This window comes from Delphinapterus leucas, chromosome 1 (assembly GCF_059928025.1).
Source record: "Delphinapterus leucas isolate spDelLeu-1000000601 "Yukka" chromosome 1, BTC_Dleu_Yukka2, whole genome shotgun sequence".
In the NCBI taxonomy this organism is placed as follows: domain Eukaryota; kingdom Metazoa; phylum Chordata; class Mammalia; order Artiodactyla; family Monodontidae; genus Delphinapterus; species Delphinapterus leucas.
In genome coordinates this window covers 168,214,330-168,237,717 of record NC_143129.1, presented here as the reverse complement: position 1 = coordinate 168,237,717, position 23,388 = coordinate 168,214,330, and the positions used below count along the sequence as shown (strand labels likewise).

General features: G+C 40.9%; 1 protein-coding gene and 1 pseudogene across 3 annotated transcripts in view; one reads left to right on the top strand and one right to left on the bottom strand.

Moving 5' to 3' along the window:
* Window positions 1–23,388, top strand: part of YTHDF2 (YTH N6-methyladenosine RNA binding protein F2) — a 31,460-nt gene continuing 8,072 nt past the window's right edge. Inside the window, exons 1-5 of one of the 3 annotated variants that reach the window (XM_089897621.1) lie at window positions 1–332; window positions 828–852; window positions 1,422–1,501; window positions 4,447–6,024; window positions 15,415–15,422. In XM_089897621.1, coding sequence (XP_089753747.1) covers window positions 306–332; window positions 828–852; window positions 1,422–1,501; window positions 4,447–6,024; window positions 15,415–15,422 — 1,718 coding nt within the window. In that variant the 5' untranslated portion in view covers window positions 1–305. The other 2 variants (XM_022551855.3, XM_089897617.1) reach the window with 2 other exon arrangements.
* Window positions 10,542–11,461, bottom strand: LOC111163290 (large ribosomal subunit protein eL6-like; annotated as a pseudogene).

Below are 23,388 nucleotides of genomic sequence, written 5' to 3'. Positions count from 1 at the left end.
AGAGTCAGCGTCGCGCCGTGCGCGCCGTCCGCCTCCGCTGCTCGGCGCCCTTATTTCGGCTGCGAGGCGCGGGCGCGCGCGTAAAGGCATAGAGACGGGCGTTGAGCTGTCGGGCTAGAGCGTCGCCGAGTCGGAGCCGGAGCCCGAGCCGCGCGCTGTGTCTCCGCTGCGTCCGCCGAGGCCCCCGAGTGTCAGGGACAAAAGCCGCCGCTGCGCCGCCTGCTCCCGTCGCCGGGGCTCATCCGCTGCCGCCGCCACCCTGAGGAGAGTCCGCCGCCGTCGCCACCCGTGAGGATCCGAGAGCCATGTCGGCCAGCAGCCTCTTGGAGCAGGTACAGGCCCGGCCCGCATGCCTCGGCCATTGTGTGAGGCGAGAGGGAGCCCGACTAGGCCCGGGCCCGCCGCCCCCGGTCGGGCCGAGCTGAGGCGGCGCCTTTAGCGGGCCTCATTTTGAGGCTCTCAGGCCGGCCGCGCCCAGCGCCTCGCCCTCGGCCCGCTCTCCTCGCTCCTCACTGGGCCTCGGAGACCGCCGGCCGCGCCGCGTCCCCTCCTCTCAGCGGGCCTCGTTTTTCTCTTGTTTCCTTCCCCTTCTTTGAAGCCTTGGTCCCCTCGCGTTGTTTGTGGCGCTGCCCCCCTCCTCCCCCTTGGCCCCGCCAGCGTCGCGCTTCCCCCGCCTCCCATCTTCAGCCTCCCCCTCACCCCATTCCTGACGCCTCTCCTTAGGCCTGCGCCTTTATTCCCGTATCGGTCCCGGCTTTAATTTGTCTCTCCTTTTCCGTTTTTTCTTCGGACGATGTGCTGCTCGGCGACGTTTCCTTCCCCCGCAGAGACCAAAAGGTCAAGGAAACAAAGGTGAGCCCAGCTCCGCCGGTGCCCCTGGCGGGCGGGGGACCCCGTGGGGGGGGGCGGGGTCTCCGGGAAGCGCCCCGGGGAGAGGACCTTTCGGAAGCCGCTTAGTTTGCAGGTGCCTCACAGTTAAGTATTTGACCCTTTCGGTGTGTTCCTGCAGCTGGCGAACAGCTTTGTAGTGAACAAGGAGTAATTCATTAGGGGTGGGGGTGGATTCGGTTTTGAAATGTCCCAGGTCCTTAGTTTCCTGTAGGTCTTAGAAGGCCTTTGTTTTTCATCCTCGTGGATCACACTCTGGAAGTGCTCACATGTGATGGGGGAGGGGAAGCGGGAGGGAATAGAAATCTAGAGGAGCCAATAAAATGACCTTTTTAGATCAACTTGCTCTGGGTGGAGGGAGACATTTTTACTGACGAATGTTGCTCAGCATTCATTCTCATCTTTATCCTTTCGAAACCCAAACTTATTTGCTCTGTGTAGTATGGTTTTTCTCTGGTTAGGAGGTATTTGATTAGTTTGGGAGGTGGATTGTACGATTGAGACACTCCTAACTTGAATTTTTTCTCCTTTAGTACAAAATGGATCTGTACATCAAAAGGATGGATTAAATGATGATGATTTTGAACCTTACTTGAGTCCACAGGCAAGGCCCGTGAGTAGTTAACCATTTTCGTGCTTGATCAGAGGATGCAGTATACCATTATTCTTTCTCTGCTCTATCAATAAGTTTCATTTTCAGGGGATGACTTTCTTAATATCAGTCAATATGTTATAAAACCAGTTGCTACAAATGTCATAGGCCCTTAAGGGCCTTATCTGTGTTGTGAGCAAACATACCATTCTCTGAGGCTAGTACTGATAACATTTTACAGTGTACTAACAGCAACACTTGCTTGAGTAGTTCTTCCTCCTTAGCAAGAATGTAACAATGTAAAACTTAAGAATACTTTCTGGTGCTAAATGTTTTCACCTCCCAAACATTTTTCTTTTAGGAAAATTGGATTCATACGTAATGGGAAAAACTAACATAAAATCACCTGAACTTTATTCAGTGCTGCAGAACTGAGTATCTTCGTTTTGTCTAGTCACTAGTTAGTGGGTTCTTAGGTTATCAGAACTATTTTGGAGCTGGGTCCTCTTTCAAGTTGAGCTCCATCTTCATCTGTAAAGAGCAATTTTGTATATATCTGGCTTCTTAGGGGAGCTGTATTTACAAAATGGAGTTGAAGGAAAATAAAATACTGTTGAGAACAGAGATCAAGAATGATGGAATTCCAGTTTTTGCAATGTAATCTGTCTTCTAATGTGAAGATTAGTTGCATGTAGGTCCATATATGAACATGAACTGTGCACAGAGACTTCTTTGATTCAGCAGTTCTTTTGTGTTACTATCTTGGATCCCAAAGACAGTCACAAAGTTGTAACTAATAAGTATAACTCACCAGACTAATAAACCAAAAGGAAAATTGACAACTCATCCAGAATATCCTAAAAGATGAAAAAGTTTGTGGAACATTTATATAAATTCCGAACAGATGGTGTATGATATGCATAACAGTCTTGAATAACTTGACAGTGCGTGCGCATGTTTGGGCCTAATGCTTACATAAAACTTTTTGATCCCTTGTGTAGAATTTTCTGAATTGAAAGTGTAGAAACCGCTTAAGCAAGTGATTGGAAAAAAGTTTTTGCAGAAGACAACCAGCTAATCAGGAAAAGTAGGGAAGGAAGTGGAGGAATGAACTATTAATGGGTTCTTGCTCTCGAGGTAGTTTGCTTACATAATCATTATAACAAGGAGAGTGGGAGCATTTGGAAACATAATTCTAGGTAGTTCTTGTGAAACATTGTGTAATTCAGATTTTTGAGCTCAGGGGCATGTGGGAACCTGCCAGTTCAGGTGTAGGCATTTAGCTCTATAGTGGCATAACCTGTGATATTAAATGTGTTTGTTTTTTATTTGTTAAGTAAGCTAAAGCTTGAATATTTTTGAAAAATTTGTGGGGGAGTTGGCTTTCTATTTTAAGTAAGTTAAAGCTTAAATATTTTTGAAAAATTTGGGGGGAAATATAAATTTTGGTTGAATAGACATAATCTGAGACTCTCTGTAGTCTGTCAAGGCGGTTTCATCTACTTTTTAACCAGTTTTTTATTTTAATTTTTGAATTTTATTTACTTTTTTATTCAGCAGATTCTTATTAGTTTAACCAGTTTTTCATCACCTTATATTGGAATAATTCTTCAGGCTTAATCCATTAAGGGTGGTCTGAATTTCTTATTCATAATGGATTTGGGGCTGTTAAAATTATAACACTGTCTTCGAGAAATAGACTTCTCTTAAACTTGAGAGTATATGTGGAAGAGTTAGGTTTTTAAAAGAAAATTTAGAATTGGCAGAGAGAAGCACCACCATTTTATCAAACTATATTCATTGAAATATTTAATCTTCAGGAGATGTGTTTTAGTGGCTAGGAAGAAGTACTATTGGCTTTGGTAATACAAACTTAAGGCCTGACATAGTTATGGTCATCCAAGTCTCTTACGAACAAAACTCCCTATTGACTAGTTAGTGGATTCTTAGATACCAGAGCTGTTTTGAAGTTAAAGTAGTCTGTTTTTGAGTTGAGCTGAGTCTATATCTATAGAAACCAATTCTATATATCTCTGGCTTCTCATTTAAGGGAGTACTTTGTGAGTTACTAGGATTTATGAAGAAGAACTGTCAGCATAAATGAAAGTAAGAATGTTTCTGCAATGTAATCTATCTTCTAATGTGAGGACTAGTTGAGTATAACTTTATTTCTGGTTGTCCTTCTGAAGGATGATTCCTTTTATAAAGATGTGGACTGTACTGTCTTTAGAATTATATTGCTGTTTTTAATGAAAAAGTTAGGTGTGCATTTTAGCTTACAGCCTTAACTTTTATAGGTGAAGCAAAATAGGTAGCAACATTTTTTTTGGTTTTGAATCCACTGGAAGCCACTGTGCATTTTCTTTCCAGGTTATAATTAAATAGTGGCATCTCTTGATGTTCCCAGATGGTTTGCCAGGAGGCTTTACTATAGAGTAGGTGTACTGAACCTTGATTTTTGGTTTATGGTTGAGGAATGGCTGCACACATTTTTGGGGTAGAACTTGAAATTTCCAGTTATTTTTGTTTTATCTATTATATAGTAAGTTTTAATAGGAAACTCTTGTGAATACTTTTTCTTCCTGCCAATATTCCCACTCCTTCAGTCCAGAGATAGTGGTTTTAATGAAGGCATCATCTCAGTACATCTATAGAGGAAGACTTAAACTTAGTGAGATGACGGGTAGCACTTTTCTGAATTGTAGCACTAAAAGGTAAGGCTGGTATTCACTGTATGTCAGTTTAATTTTAAATGTTTAAGCAGTTCAATTATTAAACCAAAATATTATCTAAGTCTATAAAAATAGCAAGTTTATGGGAAGAGACCATCTGAAAAGGTCACTCTCCTTTTTTATGGTAATGACTGAAATACTTGAATTGTGTGAATAATTGGGAAAGGAAATGTTCTGGTCGTTTTATGTATTTTTGTGTTTAGTTTTAATTAACCCTTTTTTCTTCTTCCACAGAATAATGCATATACTGCCATGTCAGATTCCTACTTACCCAGTTACTACAGTCCCTCCATTGGCTTCTCCTATTCTTTGGGTGAAGCTGCTTGGTCTACTGGGGGTGACACAGCCATGCCCTATCTAACTTCTTATGGACAGCTGAGCAACGGAGAGCCTCACTTCCTACCAGATGCAATGTTTGGACAACCAGGAGCCCTGGGTAGCACTCCATTTCTTGGTCAGCATGGTTTTAATTTCTTTCCCAGTGGGATTGACTTCTCAGCCTGGGGAAATAACAGTTCTCAGGGACAGTCTACTCAGAGCTCTGGATATAGTAGCAATTATGCTTATGCACCTAGCTCCTTAGGTGGAGCCATGATTGATGGACAGTCAGCTTTTGCCAGTGAGACCCTCAATAAGGCTCCTGGCATGAATACTATAGACCAGGGAATGGCAGCCCTGAAGTTGGGTAGCACAGAAGTTGCAAGCAATGTTCCAAAAGTTGTAGGCTCTGCTGTTGGTAGCGGGTCCATTACTAGTAACATCGTGGCTTCCAATAGTTTGCCTCCAGCTACCATTGCTCCTCCAAAACCAGCATCTTGGGCTGATATTGCTAGCAAGCCTGCAAAACAGCAACCCAAGTTGAAGACCAAGAATGGCATTGCAGGGTCAAGTCTTCCACCACCTCCAATAAAACATAACATGGATATTGGAACTTGGGATAACAAGGGTCCTGTGGCAAAAACCCCCTCACAGCCTTTGGTTCAGAACATAGGTCAGCAGCCAACCCAGGGGTCTCCCCAGCCTGTAGGTCAGCAGGCTAACAGTAGCCCACCAGCGGCTCAGGCATCAGTAGGGCAACAGACACAGCCATTGCCACCACCACCACCACAGCCTGCCCAGCTCTCAGTGCAGCAACAGGCAGCTCAGCCAACCCGCTGGGTAGCACCTCGGAACCGTGGCAGTGGGTTCGGTCATAATGGGGTGGATGGTAATGGAGTAGGACAGTCTCAGGCTGGATCTGGATCTACTCCTTCAGAACCTCACCCAGTGTTGGAGAAGCTGCGGTCCATTAATAACTATAACCCCAAGGATTTTGACTGGAATCTGAAACATGGCCGGGTTTTCATCATTAAGAGCTACTCTGAGGACGATATCCACCGTTCCATTAAGTATAATATCTGGTGCAGCACAGAGCATGGTAACAAGAGACTGGATGCTGCTTATCGCTCCATGAACGGGAAGGGCCCCGTTTACTTACTTTTCAGTGTCAACGGCAGTGGACACTTCTGTGGCGTTGCAGAAATGAAATCTGCTGTGGACTACAACACATGTGCAGGTGTGTGGTCCCAGGACAAATGGAAGGGTCGTTTTGATGTCAGGTGGATTTTTGTGAAGGACGTTCCCAATAGCCAGTTGCGACACATTCGCCTAGAGAACAACGAGAATAAACCAGTGACCAACTCCAGGGACACTCAGGAAGTGCCTCTGGAAAAGGCTAAGCAGGTGTTGAAAATCATAGCCAGCTACAAGCACACCACTTCCATTTTTGATGACTTCTCACACTATGAGAAACGCCAAGAGGAAGAAGAAAGTGTTAAAAAGGTAACCAGCTTACCCTTCTTAAGACTTTAAAGGAAGGAGAAGGAACTAGAGAGAACAGGAGAGGTATTATACCGGGCCATTAATAAAAGCTTTGTAAATAACACAAGTATCACTTAACAGTTCAAGCCTTAATGGAGGATAATTGGTCTTATTATTTGAACCTTAGTGTGAAAGAATACGGGAACCTTAATGGAGGACAGAAATGTGGGCTTAAGTTAAAGCAGAAACAAACTTAGAGAAACTGGCTTTACATGATGCAGAAAGAGGTGAAGAATGAGTCTGAAAAAAACACAAAGGGAATAATTGAAGTGATAGAAACGTAGAAATGAAAGTAGGAGAAGATTGAGGCTGTAATGTGGCAGAGAAAAAGATAATTCTGTTGGAATTAACTTTTGGCCTTGCTGGGGTACTGTAGTTATTTTCAAGAGTTGGTGTGTCACGAAGCCCTGACATTTCTGCCTGCCTGCTGACAACTGGCAGTGTTAAGAGGATGTTTTTCAGACCTTTCTTCCTTCTGTCTTTTGTAGTGTTCTGGTTAATCACTTTTTTTTTTTCAAAATCTTTTTCCCATTAGAAAAGGTAATTATATAAAACTTGGAAAGCAGATCATCCAAAAGAGCTGGCTTCTTGTTCTTAACATTTGGTTGTATTCCTAAAGATTCACTTTCTCTTTTCCTCTGTAACAAGTGGGAATCTTGGACAGAGTGATAGGGAATAGTTCCAAAGTAAAGAGTTGAATTTATTTGAAAGGGTTGGTAATGCTTGATCCCATGTATTGAGTGTAAACTCTAGGACCATAAGAAAATGATAAAATAGTGGTTGGGGCAGATCATATTATCCAGAAGTTAGACATGTTGAAGTATAGGAAGTAGGTGAAAAGATAATGGCAAGGGGAAAATGTTTTTAAAACATATGTATATATTAATGATAGAATCCTGAGTGGTTAGCTTCAGATGTAAAATAAACAAAACCTAACAGACTTAATGTAAATACATTTTCCTTGAATTTGTCATAAATTCATAGGGATCTTATGTAATTGATCTAGGACCTGAGGCACTTATGCCTTTATAAAGACTTATTCCTTTGAGCAGTGGGAGGAAGACTGCTCAGAGAAGTAAGTTTGCTCTGGTAGATTCTTGACCTCCATAACACAGAATCAGAGGTCCATAGTTGTCTAACTAAAGCTGGATGGTTGACTTTTATTTTTGGCTGCATTGTGTCTTCGTTGCTGCTTGCGGGCTTCCTCTAGTTGCGGTGAGCGGCCTTCTCATTGCAGTGGCTTCTCTTGTTGTGGAGCATGGGCTCTAGGCGTGCGGGCTCTAGGCACAGGCTCAGTAGTTGTGGCGCACGGGCTTAGTTGCTCCGCAGCATGTGGAATCTTCCCGGACAAGGGCTCGAACCCATGTCCCTTCCATTGGCAGGTGGATTCTTAACCTCTGAGCCACCAGGGAAGCCCAGGATGGTTGACTCTTTATCTTCCAGTGTGTACAGACAAATAAGAAATAGAGGTATGCTTGTCAGTGATGCTGAAAGTATTGGGGAGATAGAGCCAGGTTACTGGAAAGTTGGCTGTCAGAAAAAACTTGGTACTTTTTAGTTCTTTAAACTCTTTTCTTTCCCAGAGTTTAACAGTTTAACTTAAAATCCTCCAGAATCTATAGAAAAAAGATACTTGATTATTTTTGCCAAACATCTGAAAGGCTCTAAAGATGTCTTAACAGGCTTCTGTTTCTAGAGGAACAAGGAAGGAGGCTGTGGCCTTTTAGGCATCATGTAGTGGCATAGCAGATTATGAACGTGTGTGGGGGCATCCAGGTGCTTGGTTTAACTACTTGAAATATGCATAGTATTTGTCACATACTAAGAATCTGCTTACTTTCATCTGCAAAGTTCTGTCCTACATCTTGTGATTTAAAAGCAGGAAGGCAAAGATAGGAGTATTTTTTGGAATGTGCAGCATAGCCGCTAAGATAAATTTGTATTTGTTAGAACTAGTGGGAAAGCTTGTGTTTAAAAGTGAAGTAGCAAGTCTGAGGATTGTTAATTTGTGTGCACTTTTAATCAAGTATATATCTGTATTCACTTGAGTGGTTCAGTGAATGATAAAACTTCATAAGTAGGTGTAAGATTCATTGACTAGCCTTGTGTTTTCAGTGAGTGTAATAATAATCAAGGTTTAGGGTCTTTGTTAAGCTAACTAATGGCTCTTAAAACCGTTCTGTAAAGACTTTTGATGAATGAGTATCCTAATTGTTCTGAGGCTGGTGAACAAACCACCAAAGGTAAAAACTTAAAAGCTTCAATTATACTTGTGTCAGATTACTTTTTAGTTTACTTTCTTTAAGAAGAGCTTGCTGGGGTTTCAGGAAGGTCCCTATGATTGCTTCCAAACCCAGCTACCCTTTCAGTCAGTATTGCCTTACTCCTGTGTTGCCCACTGTTACCCTTTAACATCCTTACATAACTGACTGTAAACTGTTCTTCCAGTTTTTATTAGGCTTCCAAGACAAAACAAGTTTCATGATAATGGGACTGATAGCTCATTGAAGCACTGACTCCCTTAAGTGGGGTGTTTGTATATGTGCCTTGGTATTATTTACAAGATTGAAAAAAATCTTCCAGCCAAATGGAAACTCAGTCAGTAGGGAAATACTTAAAACTTCATCCTGAAAATGATGTCACAGCTGTTCTAAAGTTCCGTGATTGGGCATGTTTCTTGGCAGAACACACTGAAGCAGAACTACAGCCATTTTTGCCTTGTTCTGTCACATGATCTAATTCAATCCCATAGAACCTTCAAGATCTGTCTGGCTTGGATATTTTGGATCTGTCTGGCTTGACACTTCCAGCAAATTTTAGTGACTTCATTTACTTCGTTGTATACTTTAGATACTATTTTGTAAACTGCTTTCTGCATTTATTTAGAACTTTCCTCTAATTGTTATTCTGTGACATCACTTTTTAAAAATTTATTTTATTTTTGTTTGCATTGGGTCTGCGTTGCTGCGCGCGGGCTTTTCTCTGGTTGTGGCGAGCGGGGGCTACTCTTCCTTGCCGTGTGCAGGCTTCTCGTTGCAGTGGCTTCTCTTGTTGAGGAGCATGGGCTCTAGGTGTGTGGGCTTCAGTAGTTGTGGCTCACGGGCTCTAGAGCGCAGCCTCAGTAGTTGTGGTGCACGGACTTAGTTGCTCCGCGGCATGTGGGATCTTCCCAGACCAGGGCTCAAACCTGTGTCCCTTGCATTGGCAGGTGGATTCTTAACCGCTGAGCCACCAGGGAAGCCCTGTGACATCACTTTTTAAAAAAAATTTTATTTAATTCTTTTATACAGCAGGTTCTTACTAGTTATCTGTCTTATGCATATTAGTGTATATAGCTGTGACATCACTTTTGATGGCTTCATAGTATTCTATCAAAAATTTATTGTAATTTACCAGTCCCCGTTACTGAATAGCTTCTTCATAATTTTTTTTCCAGCTAAAATAACAGTTGTAAATAATACCTATCCTTAAGTGCTGTGTCAAAGGATATATGCTTTTTTTTTTTTTTTTTTTTTTGCGGTACTCGGGCCTCTCACTGTTGTAGCCTCTCCAGTTGCGGAGCACAGGCTCCGGACGTGCAGGCTCAGCGGCCATTTCTCACGGGCCCAGCCGCTGCGCAGCATGTGGGATCTTCCCGGACCGGGGCACGAACCCGTGTCCCCTGCATCGGCAGGCGGACTCTCAACCATTGCGCCACCAGGGAAGCCCAGGATATATGCTTTTTGAAGGTCTTGCCTGTGCTATATTGCCATATGAGCTTTTTTCTTAAAATTTTTTTGTTGTCGTTGAGTATTACTGTCAGCTATTCAGAAGATGATGGCAGTCAGTTAATCTTTTTCTCTGTCTCAGCTTTGGAATAGTGGGGCATAAAGGGAGAGGTACTCCCTGCAATAGTGATTTTTTTTTTTTTTAAAGAAACCTCATAAAATAGTTGGTTTAGTCCCCCCCCCCCCACAATATTTATTTATTTGGTTGTTCCCGGTCTTAGTTGCAGCAGGCAGGCTCCTTAGTTGTGGCTCCAGGGCTCCTTAGTTTGCCACACGCGGGCTCCTCATTTGTGGCATGCGAACTCTTAGTTGCAGCATGCATGTGGGTTTAGTTCCCTGAACCCGGGCCCCCCGCATTAGGAGTGCAGAGTCCTATCCACTGTGCCACCAGGGAAGTCCCTAGTTGGTTTAGTTTTGTCTTATCTTTCTAGCTTTTTAACTCAAGGTAAAAATAAGATAGTCTAGTAGGGGAGACTAAGGGCTGTGTAATTCTCTTAATGTCTAGCCCAACATTAGACTCGATCAGGCACTTGAGTAAAGATTTTTCTGAATAACTGGAAAGCTAAGGGGAGATTGAGGAGAGACAGATCTAGAGTAAATATTACTATAGTGACAACAGCTTAAGGTGTATATTTTTAAAAATTTCATTGCTATTAAGTGAGAATAGCAGGATTTTTTTTTTGACTGAATTATTTAATTAGGTTCTTTGTAAGAAGTTTAGAACACTACTTTGTGAGGATAAATTCCGTTTGTAAGAGCGAACACAGAGGGGAGGTAACCCTGGAGTTGAGGAACAGCTTTTTTTTTGTTTGTTTGTTTTTGGTTTTTTTTGGAGGAACAGCTTTGATTCTTTGCAGAATTTGTGAGTCCACAGCTTTCTGATCAACCTTCCGCTGCTCTGTAATCTCGTATTTCTCTCTGTGTCGAAGATCTCACCTTCCTGGTGCCCGGGCTTACGCACTTTCTTCTTGGAAGTAGGCATCAGTGAGATGTTCTGGGATTTTCACACCACTGATAGCAGTTTTGGTGGAAGTGGCAATGACAAATTTCTGGTGTGTTCTCCGCAGAGGAACTTGATTGAGGGACAGAGGCCCGGTCACAAGTAGCAAGCCACTGCTCAGCTGCTTCAGGAAAATGACCCTCTTGCCTCTGTGGCACCCAATGAGGATAATCAGAATGGTCCCAGGAGTGATGCTAGCGTGCAGTTTTCTCACATGCTTACTGAAGGGTTTTTTGCCGTGACTCAACAGCTTTTGAGGCACATCTTCAGTAGGATAATACCTAGGCATTTTGTGAAGTGTAACCACCCAGGTACCACTATTCTTGTCACCACCAGCTGGTTTTGTGACAGTAGCAAGAACCTTCACCTTCTTTTTCTTTTCAACCTTGGATTTAGCTGCTGAATACTTCCTCTAGTACAAGGCCTTTCTGGAATACGTAGCCGATCGGGAATATCTGCCAATTCCTCTGACCAGGACAGGGTTTTGGCTGCATTGGGGCTTCCCCTTCTTAACCTGCTTCACCTTTTTAACCTTGCCACCAGCATCAGCCTTCTTGGCTTCAGGTATTTCTTCCTTAGTATCTGGCTTCTCAGCCTTTTCACCTGCCATCTTGCAAGATGGGAAAAAGAACTCAGGATTTCTTTACCTTTAGGATTATTCTGATTTTCAGGCAGAAGACCTAAAAATGGTGACTTGGAGTGTGTTTGGACATACTGAAAATTTATTATGGTGTTTAAGAATTGAGATGAAGCTATTTATCTTTTCTTGGAACAACTTTACTGTGTGCTAGATACTACAGAGAAACCACAAATGTATTTGTCAGGGAGCCTTATATTAGTGACAAGTAACAATACAAAATGAAAAGTGTTTTCTCAAGGTATGCACAAGGTGCCAGTTTGGAAGCTTGAAGATTGCCTAACCCAGCTTGGGGTGTGGGTTGATTGATCATAGAAGAATCCTGCAAGAAGTGATCTCTGAGCTGAGCCTTGGAAGATGTATAGAAGATAGCCAGAGGTGTTTTGAGAAGAGTGAACATGGTTCAGAACAGCCCAAATCTGTATCGATAATAACACTGTAGAAGTAATAAGTTGGAATAGGAATTCCTGTACAGTTCAAGAACAAGTCTAATTGGAGTTTGTGGAATGGGTTTCCAGGAAGAGAAGTTTGGAGATTAGATTAGGAAAAGGGAGTTAAATGAAATGTTTATGCAGTTAGTTGGATATAGAAGGAATCTACTGAGAGAGATACAAAGTTGGCTTAAAATAAAGTACTAGAGTTTAAGAGAATGAGGAGTAAGATCTAATTTGAGTTAGGATGGCGGAGGTCCTTGATGTAAGCTTCAGTGAAAGGCAATGGGAAACTTGTAAAGGTGAACCAGTACTTCGTAATAATAGGTATCATTACTGTATATATATATATAGCTCACTTCTTCCTGCACTGTGCTTTATACATGTTATCTTATTTCTCATCGTAGTGTTTAGCTTAGTAGAGATGATTTATAAGGGGGAATATGATAGCTGTCATCAAATGATTTTTCATGCTAGTGACAGCACTGGAACCAATAGGTAAAGGTTATAGGGAGGGAGATTTTTGTAAAGGGGGAACTTTCTAAAAATGGAGTCTTAGTCACAGGAGGGTTTCAAGAAGAGACTAAAAGAACTTTTATTAGGTAAATTGTAGAGAAGATTCACACATGGGGTAGTTTAGATCAGAGAAACTGAGGAGTAAAAGAGGATTAGGTGGCCCAGGATAACATTTGAGGTTCATGGAGAGGAATTGATGGTACAAAACAGGTGTTTTTAGTAAGACCTTATTTTTGTTTGTGTTCTGTAATTTCTGACCTAAATACTAATTACATATAAAACATAAGAAAGGACTTGAGAACAGAAGGAGATAGATGACAGATAGGATTTGTGGATTCTCAGTGAATCGTAGTATAGATTAGGTATTTGGGTAGTTATTAATATATTTACTGTGTATTAATGAAAAAAATTATTACCTAAAATGTAATAAAGTCTTAGCAAAGGAACATAGAAGTGATTACTTGAGAAATGTTCCCTTTAAAAAAAAAATCTAGTTTTCCTATAGTGTTGGCATAAGTAATATTTCTCTTATATAAGGAAGTTTTTTTTTTTTCCTTACAGCCATCTTTTTCCTTCTAACCCTTTAATTTGGGCATTTAGTCCCTTGTTTATAAATGTTTGAGGTAATCATCTTGGCTCCATTTTCAACTTCAGAAAAAAATTTTAAATATCCAAGTTTTAGTGATACAAAAATCAGAAAAGAAAGAAACATCACTTTAGCCAAATATATTGTTTTCTTACTATTAAATCTTTAGGAAATAAATGACCATGCAGTATTGTTCTTTCCATTTAACATTACTCCACTCCACCACTGTTTTAAATTGCTTCTTCAGAGCTAGTGAGTGGGCATCCTGTTTTAATCAGGATGGCAAACCTGAACGTTTTGTAAAATTCTAAGGCCGTCTATGTCGTCTTCTGTCTTGCAGATAAATTTACTTGTTTTTCTGCCAGTAGGATTGAGGGAATTCTATTTGTATTACTCACCACCTTCCTTGCTTTGTGGATAAAATGCCTTTCTGTAGCCTTGTTAAAGGAGGACCAAAAGAGAATAGGTGACACTGAATTTGGATCTCTTTGAAGCATGCCCTTTGTTTGTATCCATCTTTCAACAAATGTTTTGTGGTTTTTTTAAATTTAATTTTATTTTTGGCTGCATTGGGTCTTTGCTGCACGTGGACTTTTCTCTGGTTGTGGCGAGCGGGGGCTACTACTCTTCATTGTGGTGCGAAGGCTTCTCATCGTGGTGGCTTCTCTTGTTGGGAGCCCGTGCTCTAGGCATGTGGGCTTCAGTAGTTGTGGCCTACAGGCTCAGTAGTTGTGGCTCGCAGGCTCTAGAGCACAGGCTTAGTAGTTGTGGCCCATGGGCCTTAGTTGCTCCGTGGCATGTGGGATCTTCCCGGACCAGGGCTTGAACCCATGTCTCCTGCATTGGCAGGCGGACCACCAGGGAAGCCCCCAAATGTTTGTGTTAATTGCTAGGATAGAACAGATAAACAAGGCACCATCTTTGGCTTAGGACCAGACAGTGTTGTTAGGTGGACAACAAAATGGATAAAATACGAGATCAGAGCTGTAATAGAGGGATGAAGAAATATTTTGGCTTTCTGGAGAAGTGATAAATTTGGGGAAATTAAGAAAGCCTTCATGGGGGAAAGAACATTTGATCTATATCAAATAGAATGAGTAATTGGGTAATCAGCACTTAAATGATAGCACAGTGCTTGGCACATGGTATACATAAAAGTTTAGCTATCTCATCTAATGTATCATTCTCATATTTTAGATGAGGAAGCAGGCTCAAAGAGGTTATTTATACAAGGTCTCATAGCTAACAAGTGGTGGAGTTGGTAATTCAATGTCCAAGTCCAATAATGTGCTAGAGCTAGCTAATTGTGAGCCAGTTGTTTAGCTTTCAAGAATTTTAGCAAGCTAGTTGTTAAGCACAGTCAAATTGCATAAACTTAAAAATTAAATACGGGCTTCCCTGGTGGCGCAGTGGTTGAGAGTCCGCCTGCCGATGCAGGGGACACGGGTTCGTGCCCCGGTCCGGGAAGATCCCACATGCCGCGGAGCGGCTGGGCCTGTGAGCCATGGCCGCTGAGCCTGCGCGTCTGGAGCCTGTGCTCCGCAACGGGAGAAGCCACAACAGTGAGAGGCCCGCGTACCGCAAAAAAAAAAAAAAAATTAAATACATTGTATTAAAAGGTGTTTTAAATGCCTTTCTATTTACATTGAATTACATTGTATACTACAGTTAGTAATATGTTACAGTTAAACTGCATAAACTTAGAATACCATTATGATTACCATTAAACTGTAATATTTAAATTCATCACTCTTAAAGTTATTATGTTTGTATCAGTATATAATATTGTGCTTTTGCACATGTCTTCTCAGCCCCACTGTATTCCTGTATTCCACTGGTAGTTTGAGGTCAGCCATGTTATTGACACCACGGAAATTGGCAAATGTTATATACAAGTCAGGACTTGATTTTTCTTGATTGTCTAGACTTAAAGGGATGGAGAAAATATTAATGTAGATTTACCACAAGGCATGTGGGATCTTAGTTCCCCGACCAGGGATTGAGCCCGTGCCCCCTGCAGTGGAAGAGCGGAGTTCTAACCACTCAGGGAATTCCCTTAATGCAGATTAAACTTAAGTGTGTCATGTCTCTATCCCTGACATATTTTGAATAAAACAAAATTTGAAGAATTAGTCTTCCAGAATTTGAAAATTATTATCCAGTTTAGCAAGGAAGTTGCTCAAATTGACAAGCCAGTGAAGTTCTGACATATGTCTTTGTTATTTCACTTTTGTCTTTAAGTCATTAGTATCAGTAAATGAAAATATGTTGGAACTCCACCCAAAGCCATAGTCTCTCTCTAGTCCCAAAGCCCATGGACCACGGTGTGATATGTGGAGTTTGCCAGATAGAAAACTGGGTCTTGTGAAATGAGAAGTTTAATATGGAAAGAATAAGTGATAAAGCTGGAGAGGTTGGTTGGGCCTAGTATAAGAAGGGCTTTGGATTTTTATCCTGTACTTACGTTTTTAGATTGTAAGGGAGGATAGTCAGTGTAGAGTGACAGTTTAGAGGATGGGAAGGATGAAATACTTACTGAGCACTGACTTCGTTAGGTACTTTCATAGTTTTACTTTAATCCCCACACCAACTCCCGGAGGCAGTATCCCATATTTATAGGTAGGAAAATGGAAACTCAGGTTAGCAACTTACCTGAAGTCATCTATTAAATGAGGAGAGAGAGGTGTAGGTGACTCAAATACCAAAGGAGAGTCTTTTACAATAGTTGGGAGAAAGACAGAGCCTGTATCAAGATAGTGGGAATGGGGAAGTTACAGTTGAAAAATGTGGTAGAAATATTTGCTGATTAGTTACTTAAAAAAAAAATTTAGAGAATGTGGGATGAGCAGCAGGTTAGGGTTTGGAGATGTGTTGGCTTTTGGAAATAGTATTTGGGGTGCTTGTAGGACAGAAAGGTGATGGTAGGATCTGGAGCTCAGGAAAGATCTGTTGATAGAAATTTGGGAGTTTCCAGCTCTCAGTATAGGTAAAGGCATGGATGAGTTTAAGATTCTTCAAGAATATTGGTAATAAAAATAATGGCTGAAATTATTGCTCATTCTGTAGTGTCTAATATGCACCTGTCCTGAATACATTTTTTAAAAAATAAATATTTGTTTTTGGCTGCATTGGGTCTGCATTGCTGCATGTGGGCTTTCTCTAGTTGTGGTGAGCGGGGACTACTCCTTGTTGTGCTGCGCGGGCTTCTCATTGTGGTGGCTTTTCTTGTTGCGGAGCATGGGCTCTAGGCGCACGGGCTTCAGTAGTTGTGGCACGTGGGCTCAGTAGTTGTGGCACACGGGCTTTAGTTGCTCTTCGGCATGTGGGATCTTCCCGGGACAGGGATCGAACTCATGTTCCCTGCATTGGCAGGTGGATTCTTAACCACTGCACTACCAGGGAAGTCCCTGAATACATATTTTTATGTACGTTTTCATTTAATTCTACCATTGTGAGGTATGTACAGCTATCTCAGTTTTACAGATGAAGGCACTGAAGCACAGAAAAGAGTACATTCTTTTTGCACAGTTGCCCAAACTAAGAAAGCAGAGCTGATGTTCTACTTCAGTGCGGTTCCAGAGCCAACATGCATTGAGAGAAGAGGGCCAAAGAAAGAACCCCCAGCAATAACACAATTTAAAGGATGGATTAAAGAGGGACCAAGTGAAAGGGTTTGAGAGGGAGTATTTGGAGCTTTAGAAAGAGAACAAGGAAAGGGCTATATCTTGAGTAGAATTTCAAGCAGTGGGGTATAATCAGCTTATTCAGAGACTGTAGAGAGGTAGCAGATGACTGCAAATGCCAACAACTATCTGAATAAAAGTAACATGAGAGTGCTTTGTTAGGGGTTTGAAGGTTTTGGTCTCCATACATCATTCAACAGACTGTGCATTTGTTGTTTCTATAGTGCTCCAGCCCTTCACAACCTGTGAAGTTTTCTAAGCTGTCTGTTCCAAGTCTTTCAGGGATTTAATGAAGTAAGACCAGCTTCTGTTTAGTTAGTACGGGCTGTTTTGGTGAATTAGACCATATAACAATGTCTGAAATGCAGTTGGGTATTAAAAATGTCAGTATTCTGTTTTTGCTATGGCTAAAGATTGATCCAGAGGGGACTGCTGTTTTTCCAGACTTAAACATTTTGGGACAAGGGGTAGTTAGCGATTCTAGAATCATTTAGTATTTACTCTGAATAGTTTAAATCAAGAATTACTCAGATGTGAACCATTCTGCTTACCTGCCAGAAGTAAAGATTAGTCCTATGACAGTTTTCAAACTTTTAAAAAGTGGAATTGTTTTTTTCTCCTCCAAACAAAACCTTACTCAGAGCCCCATGAATGGCTAATTTCACACGCTCAGCTCTCTTTTTTTCCCTGGGTGATCTTCGAAGCATCTCCTCTATGAAGCATAATTTGGAATCCACTGGATGACAGGAATTTTTCAAAAAATGGAATAATGGTGCATGGAGGTGGAGTTGGGGGTGGGGGAATCTATTTTGAAATTGAAGAAATGTAAGGAATCTGCAGCTTCAGCATCTCATTTAGGTGTATTGGTTATTTAGTCTTGGAGGAAGGGAGGGATTAGAAAAACATCTCACAGCAGCTGGCGATGCTACAGCATTGGCTTTGACTGCCTTAGTTTAAGGAACTGTATGATAAAGGACTGACACCTGCACTATATAGGAGTTTCATGTAGAGGAGGAAAAGCTCTGTTCCCTGAATTAGGGAAAACAAAAGATCTCTTTCTTCACCATTGAAATCTGCAAGTCTGCAAATGAGGAAGAAGAGTGTGGTAGGCTCAGATCATCCTTTCTGCCTTTCTCCACAGAAACAGGTAATTCAATTTAAATTTGCATCCTGCTGCCACCACCTCCAAAGCAAATTTTTCTAGTTATAACAACTAGACAGTATAGACTAACAACTAGCTCAATAGTGTGCCCTAATGCTTTTCATCCCTTGCTGAATAAGCAATTGCTAATTGAACTGATTTAACTCCAGTTAGCCATAGGGAGGAAATATAAGTGAAACAGTATAGTATAGTGGGTATTAAAGTGCTCATTTTGGGCTTCCCTGGTGGAGCAGTGGTTGAGAGTCCACCTGCCGATGCAGGGGACACAGGTTCGTGCCCTGGTCCGGGAAGATCCCACATGCCGCGGAGCGGCTGGGCCCGTGAGCCATGGCCGCTGAGCCTGCGCGTCCGGAGCCTGTGCTCTGCAACGGGAGAGGCCGCAACAGTGAGAAGCCAGCGTACCACCAAAAAAAAAAACAAAAAAGTGCTCATTTTACAGGATGAGACCAAGTACAGAAGAAAAGAATAGCAAGACCAGAGTTGAGTCATTTTTTTGGAAGACCGTCTTTGAGTTGGGTCTAGAAGGATGTATATAGGAAAAGATTGTGGAAAGAAAGATGAAGGAAGAAAATGGCTATAAACCTTCAAGTTTAAGCTGTTGGGTATGTGGGGAGCGGGAAGAGGCAGGCAGTTGCTCTTTCCAACTCATTTGCATTTACTGCTGTTGTAATACCTGGTGGTTCTTATGAGGTATTTAATACTCTGCTACATGTGTCAAAGCTAAAAATTTGGACAGATCACTTGTGTAATATGTGAAGCCATTTAGAAAAGGTAGACTTATATGTAAGCTTTTGACTTCATGTGGACCTTTTGCGCAATCAGGGTATAGATAGCATATAGAGCTTTTAAACTGTTTGCATGTTAAAAAAAATTTGCAACGTGCAAATTTTATATTAGCATTTTGCAAATTTTCCGTGTGCATTTGTTTTTCATTGTAATAACCAAATTATAAAATGTGTAGACAGTAAAAGAAAACTCACTCATAGTTCCTCTACCCTGACAAAACCGCTCATCATTTTGGCTTATTTTCCGACACAAGTTAGTGGTTTATACAGTTATAATCATATTCTATGTAGTATTTTATCCTGCTTTTCCCCCTTAATACTTCAGGTATTTACCCATATTTAGCCATTTTTTGCATTTATACATAAGGCGCTTTCCATATCTTATCTCTGATCCCTTGTAACAATCCTGTAGAATAAGATTATTTTCTTTTTTCTTCTTTTTTTTTTTTTGGCCCCGCTGCTTGGCTTGCGGGATCTTAGTTCCCTGACAAACTCGGGGCCCCCTGCAGTGGAAGCTTCCAAGTCCTAACCACGGGACCGCCAGGGAGTCCCCAAGATTATCTTCATTTTACAGTTAGGGAACTGAGATTCAGAAAGGAGTAATTTTGTTAAGATCACTAGCTAGGTTGTAGAAGAGCTGGAATTCATTTTGCCCCAAAGCTTTTCTGTTCTTAGGCCTTGCTGCATCTTCACATTTATCATTTAAAATAACTAACTGCAATGTTCTATTATCTACTAATGCCTGTAGTTAGTCAACTCTTCGTTGGCTATATGAGGAGAGCATAATTGGTTGAAACTTAAACCTTCATTTAAGCACTTAGGTTTAAAACTCCCTCATCACAAGCATCAAAAGGGAGCAGATTGGATCTACTCTACCTAACCTTCTGAGAGAGTTGCTGCTAATGACAGGCAGCAAGAGTAAGGGAGAACACAAATGGTTCTGAATAATTACTGTGGATGGTTAAGGTTATAAAATCGAATGGGAAGGTTTTAGGCTACCTAACTCTTTTTGTACACAGACTGCAAGATTACCTCATTTTAGTGGCAGAACTAGAACCCTAGACAAGTTCTTGGGTAATTCAAAATCATTTATGACAAATGTTACCTTACTTGCAGTCCGTAAGCCTGCAAAGGGGTCCCCGGGGAGGGGAGCAGGGTGGACGTGGTGTGAGAGCTTCAGAGTATAAATTCCAAAAAAAATGGTAACAACAATTTAAAGCAAACTTTGAGTCACCTGGAAAGTATTTACAAAAATACTGATAACTAGGTTTACCCCCAGATTTACTAAACTGAAATTTTATTTAGTAAGCTCCCTAGGTAGTTCTTAAAAGGATTAGAAGCAGTTGAAGAGAAGTTTCCCAGTTTGTACAGGTTACCATCTGAGAGTTACTTACATTGCAGGTTCTTGTGTTTCCTCACCTACTGAGTGGGCACCTTTGGAGTTGAGGCTTTGGAATCTGCATTTTATCAGCCCTGTAGGTGATTCTCTTGTATTTAAATTATAAATGTCATTAGCTAGTGTTTTGTATGTCCCCCACCTCAAATTCCTCATGCTTATTTTTCCTGTAAGTTTCTTCCTTTGCTGTGTAGTCCTCCTTCCAGTCTCTGCCTGCTAGTCTCAAGACTTCATCTTTTTTTTTTGAGATGTTGAGTTCATTTTTATTAAATATTAATCAGAACCATATGAAACTGCCATATTTCTGGGTCAGAAAAGACTTCATCTTTAGAAGTAATGTTAGAATTCACAATGTGTCTGATAAGTCTGGCTGTAACTTTTTATACTGTGGCCTACCTTAAGGCTGAAAGGGTCTTTTGAGTAGTGTTTTTCATCAGCTATCAATATTATGAGCCTCTAGTGAATTGCCTGTATTGTTTGTTCATTAAAAGGTGCAGATGTCTTTGGCTGAATATCCTCCGTGTTACTTGTTATAATCTACTCCTCAGAGACATTATGGCTACTTCTAAGAGGCTTTAATGTTTTAAGTTTTACATTATTTTATTGTATCTTTTTGTGAGCACATTAATTGTTTAGAGTTGTTAATTTTTTTTTTTGAGTTGTTAATTTTAAGCAATAAGATTTAGTGGCCACTAACCATCCTGAAGTTGCCCGAAGATGTTAACCGAGTTGTTTTTTTTTAATTTATATATTTTATTTTATTTATTTTTGGCTGCATTGGGTCTCTGTTGCTGTGTGCGGGTTTTCTCTAGTTGTGGCGAGTGGGGGCTACTCTTCGTTGCGGTGCGCGGGCCTCTCATTGCAGTGGCTTCCCTTGTTGCGGAGCACAGGCTCTAGGCGCGTGGGCTTCAGTAGTTGTGACATGTGGGCTCAGTAGTTGTGGCACGTGGGCTTAGTTGCTCCACGGCATGTGGGATCTTCCCGGACCAGGGCTCAAACCTGTGTTCCCTGCATCGGCAGGTGGAATCTCAACCACTGCGCCACCAGGGAAGCCCATGGCAGGCAGATTCTTAACCACTGTGCCACCAGGGAAGCCCGTTAACTGATTTTTAAAGGTAATTAGTTTTTTGGGATGTGGGAAGGGATTCTGTTATTCTATTAAGTATATTACGTATGATGGGCCTTTAAAAAAGTTTAGGTGTATATATACATTAGGTAGATATTATTAATAAGCATGAATCCTAGATTCTGTTTCCTTGTTAGCATAGTATTGAAAAGGCTAGGAGCTCAGAAGATGGTGTCATATCTGCCACTATCAGTGATTTGAGTAAGTAAACTTTTGAGCCTCAGTATTTTATGAAAATGGGGGAAAAAACTTACTGGGTTATTAGGATTAAATGTATATATACAAGTGAAGTACTTGCATACAGGTCTTTTATGAGTGATTGTTGTGATCCATAATCTCAGGCATATAAATGTATATATACACATAAATACACCTTCATTTATTTCAGATCAGTCATCACATTCTTCAGTAACTTTTGGCATGGTACTTAATAATGCTACTGAGTTTCCATTTTGGGGTCCCACCCTTGGAATAGACTGAGGAGGGCACAAGACTGAAAGGGCGATCAGTTAAAAGGAGTCTGTGGCAAAGTCGTATTGAGAGGGTACAGTAGCTTGGACTAGAGAGGTATTGATGGAGGTGTTGAGGATGGTTCGACTGGAAATTTTTGAAGGTGGAACTGGAGGTTATATCATTTATCAGATATCTGGAAAGCATATTCAGTGATTGCTTCATTCTTTCTGAACCTACTGTCAAATGCTGGGAGTGGGGGGGGAGTTTGACTGACAAGCTATTAAAAAACCTTATTTGTTTAATTGTATTCTGAAGTGTTTTCAGAAATTGATTTTATTGTGAAATTAGTTTTTGTTCAAATGTAATTCTTACTGGAGAGCCAAGGAGTGATTCAAAGAATAACTGAAAAAATTTTAATGTATCTGTCTTACCGTTTCTTCTGTTACTAGTTAAGACTTATGATTCAGGGCCTGAAAACAGTAGATTATCCAGGCTTTTACTTCTGACCTTGTTAGTGAAATGTATATAGGAGTTCAGCTACTAACAATCTTGGAAAAGAATTTGATGGTAGGAAAGGTTATTAGTTAAATGCATTTACTTCATCCTAGTGCTCCTATGCCAGTTCCCAGAAATTTATTTCAAGTAAGTGTCCATTTCTGCACCTAGAAAATCTTAAAAGGGAGGGAATATATGTGTGTTTGTGTGTGTGTGTATAACTCATATTCATAGCATCAGAGACTGTTATGATTGATCAAGGAGTTCACTGGCAGTTCAGTGGTTAGGACTCCGCGCTTTCACTGACGTGGCTCCGGGTTCAATCCCTGGTCAGGGAACTAAGATGTCACAGGCCTCACAGCACAGTGCCCCCCAAAAAAAGATTGACTTCATAAGCCATATAAAGCATTGAAAGTCATATTAGTATAATCCTATTTTTTCATGTTAACCTATGTAAGCATTGTCTTATTTTCAGCCAGGGACCCTGAAATTTGTGTTCTTTTCTATCAGGGACCATGGGGATATAAGAAAACTTACTTGAGGACTATTAAGTGGATTTTATCTGAGGGGTAGACATCAGATTTTAAAGTTAATAAAATTCTATCCGACAAATAAATATATGTGTGCCTGTTGTGTTTTATGGCCCACTTCAAAGTGGGGAGAGGGGTGGTAGTAGAAATGAGAAAGGATATTAAGCTAAATGGAGGAAAAATTAAGCAGATTTATATCGTAGGAAGAGATTTCAAATGTGCAGACTTTAAGTAACATTGCCACCTTGTGGCTTTTAGGATATTTCCTCTAGAGATGAACTTTTGCATTTTATAGTTATAGATATAAGGTGAGGAGGGACTAAGATGTGATGGGTGAATGGTGTGAATATTAACCTCTAGTTATTTAAGTGACAGACCAGATATTGAGGCCTAGAAACTTCTTCCCCTGGTTTATACATTCTTAGTTAATATCTTTAAATTTATTTTTATTTTGTAAAAAAATTTTTTAGTCTCTACAATGAACAATGAGATTGTGGACTGATTTAAAGATTAGGATGAATGTCCTAGTGAGAATTTTGTGATGAGGTGTGAATTCAGTAAAATCTTGCTCTGCTGTTTTCCTTTTTTCTTTATTACCATCACAGTATCCTCAAGCTTTAGGAATGCTTCTTCCCTTCCTTTTAGCATTTGGTCTGTTTTTTGGTTAACTGGGACTTTATGATTAATTGTGTGTTTGTGCTTGAGGATCTTATGCAGGAGCTTAACCTAGACTAGCCAGCCCAGCCTGT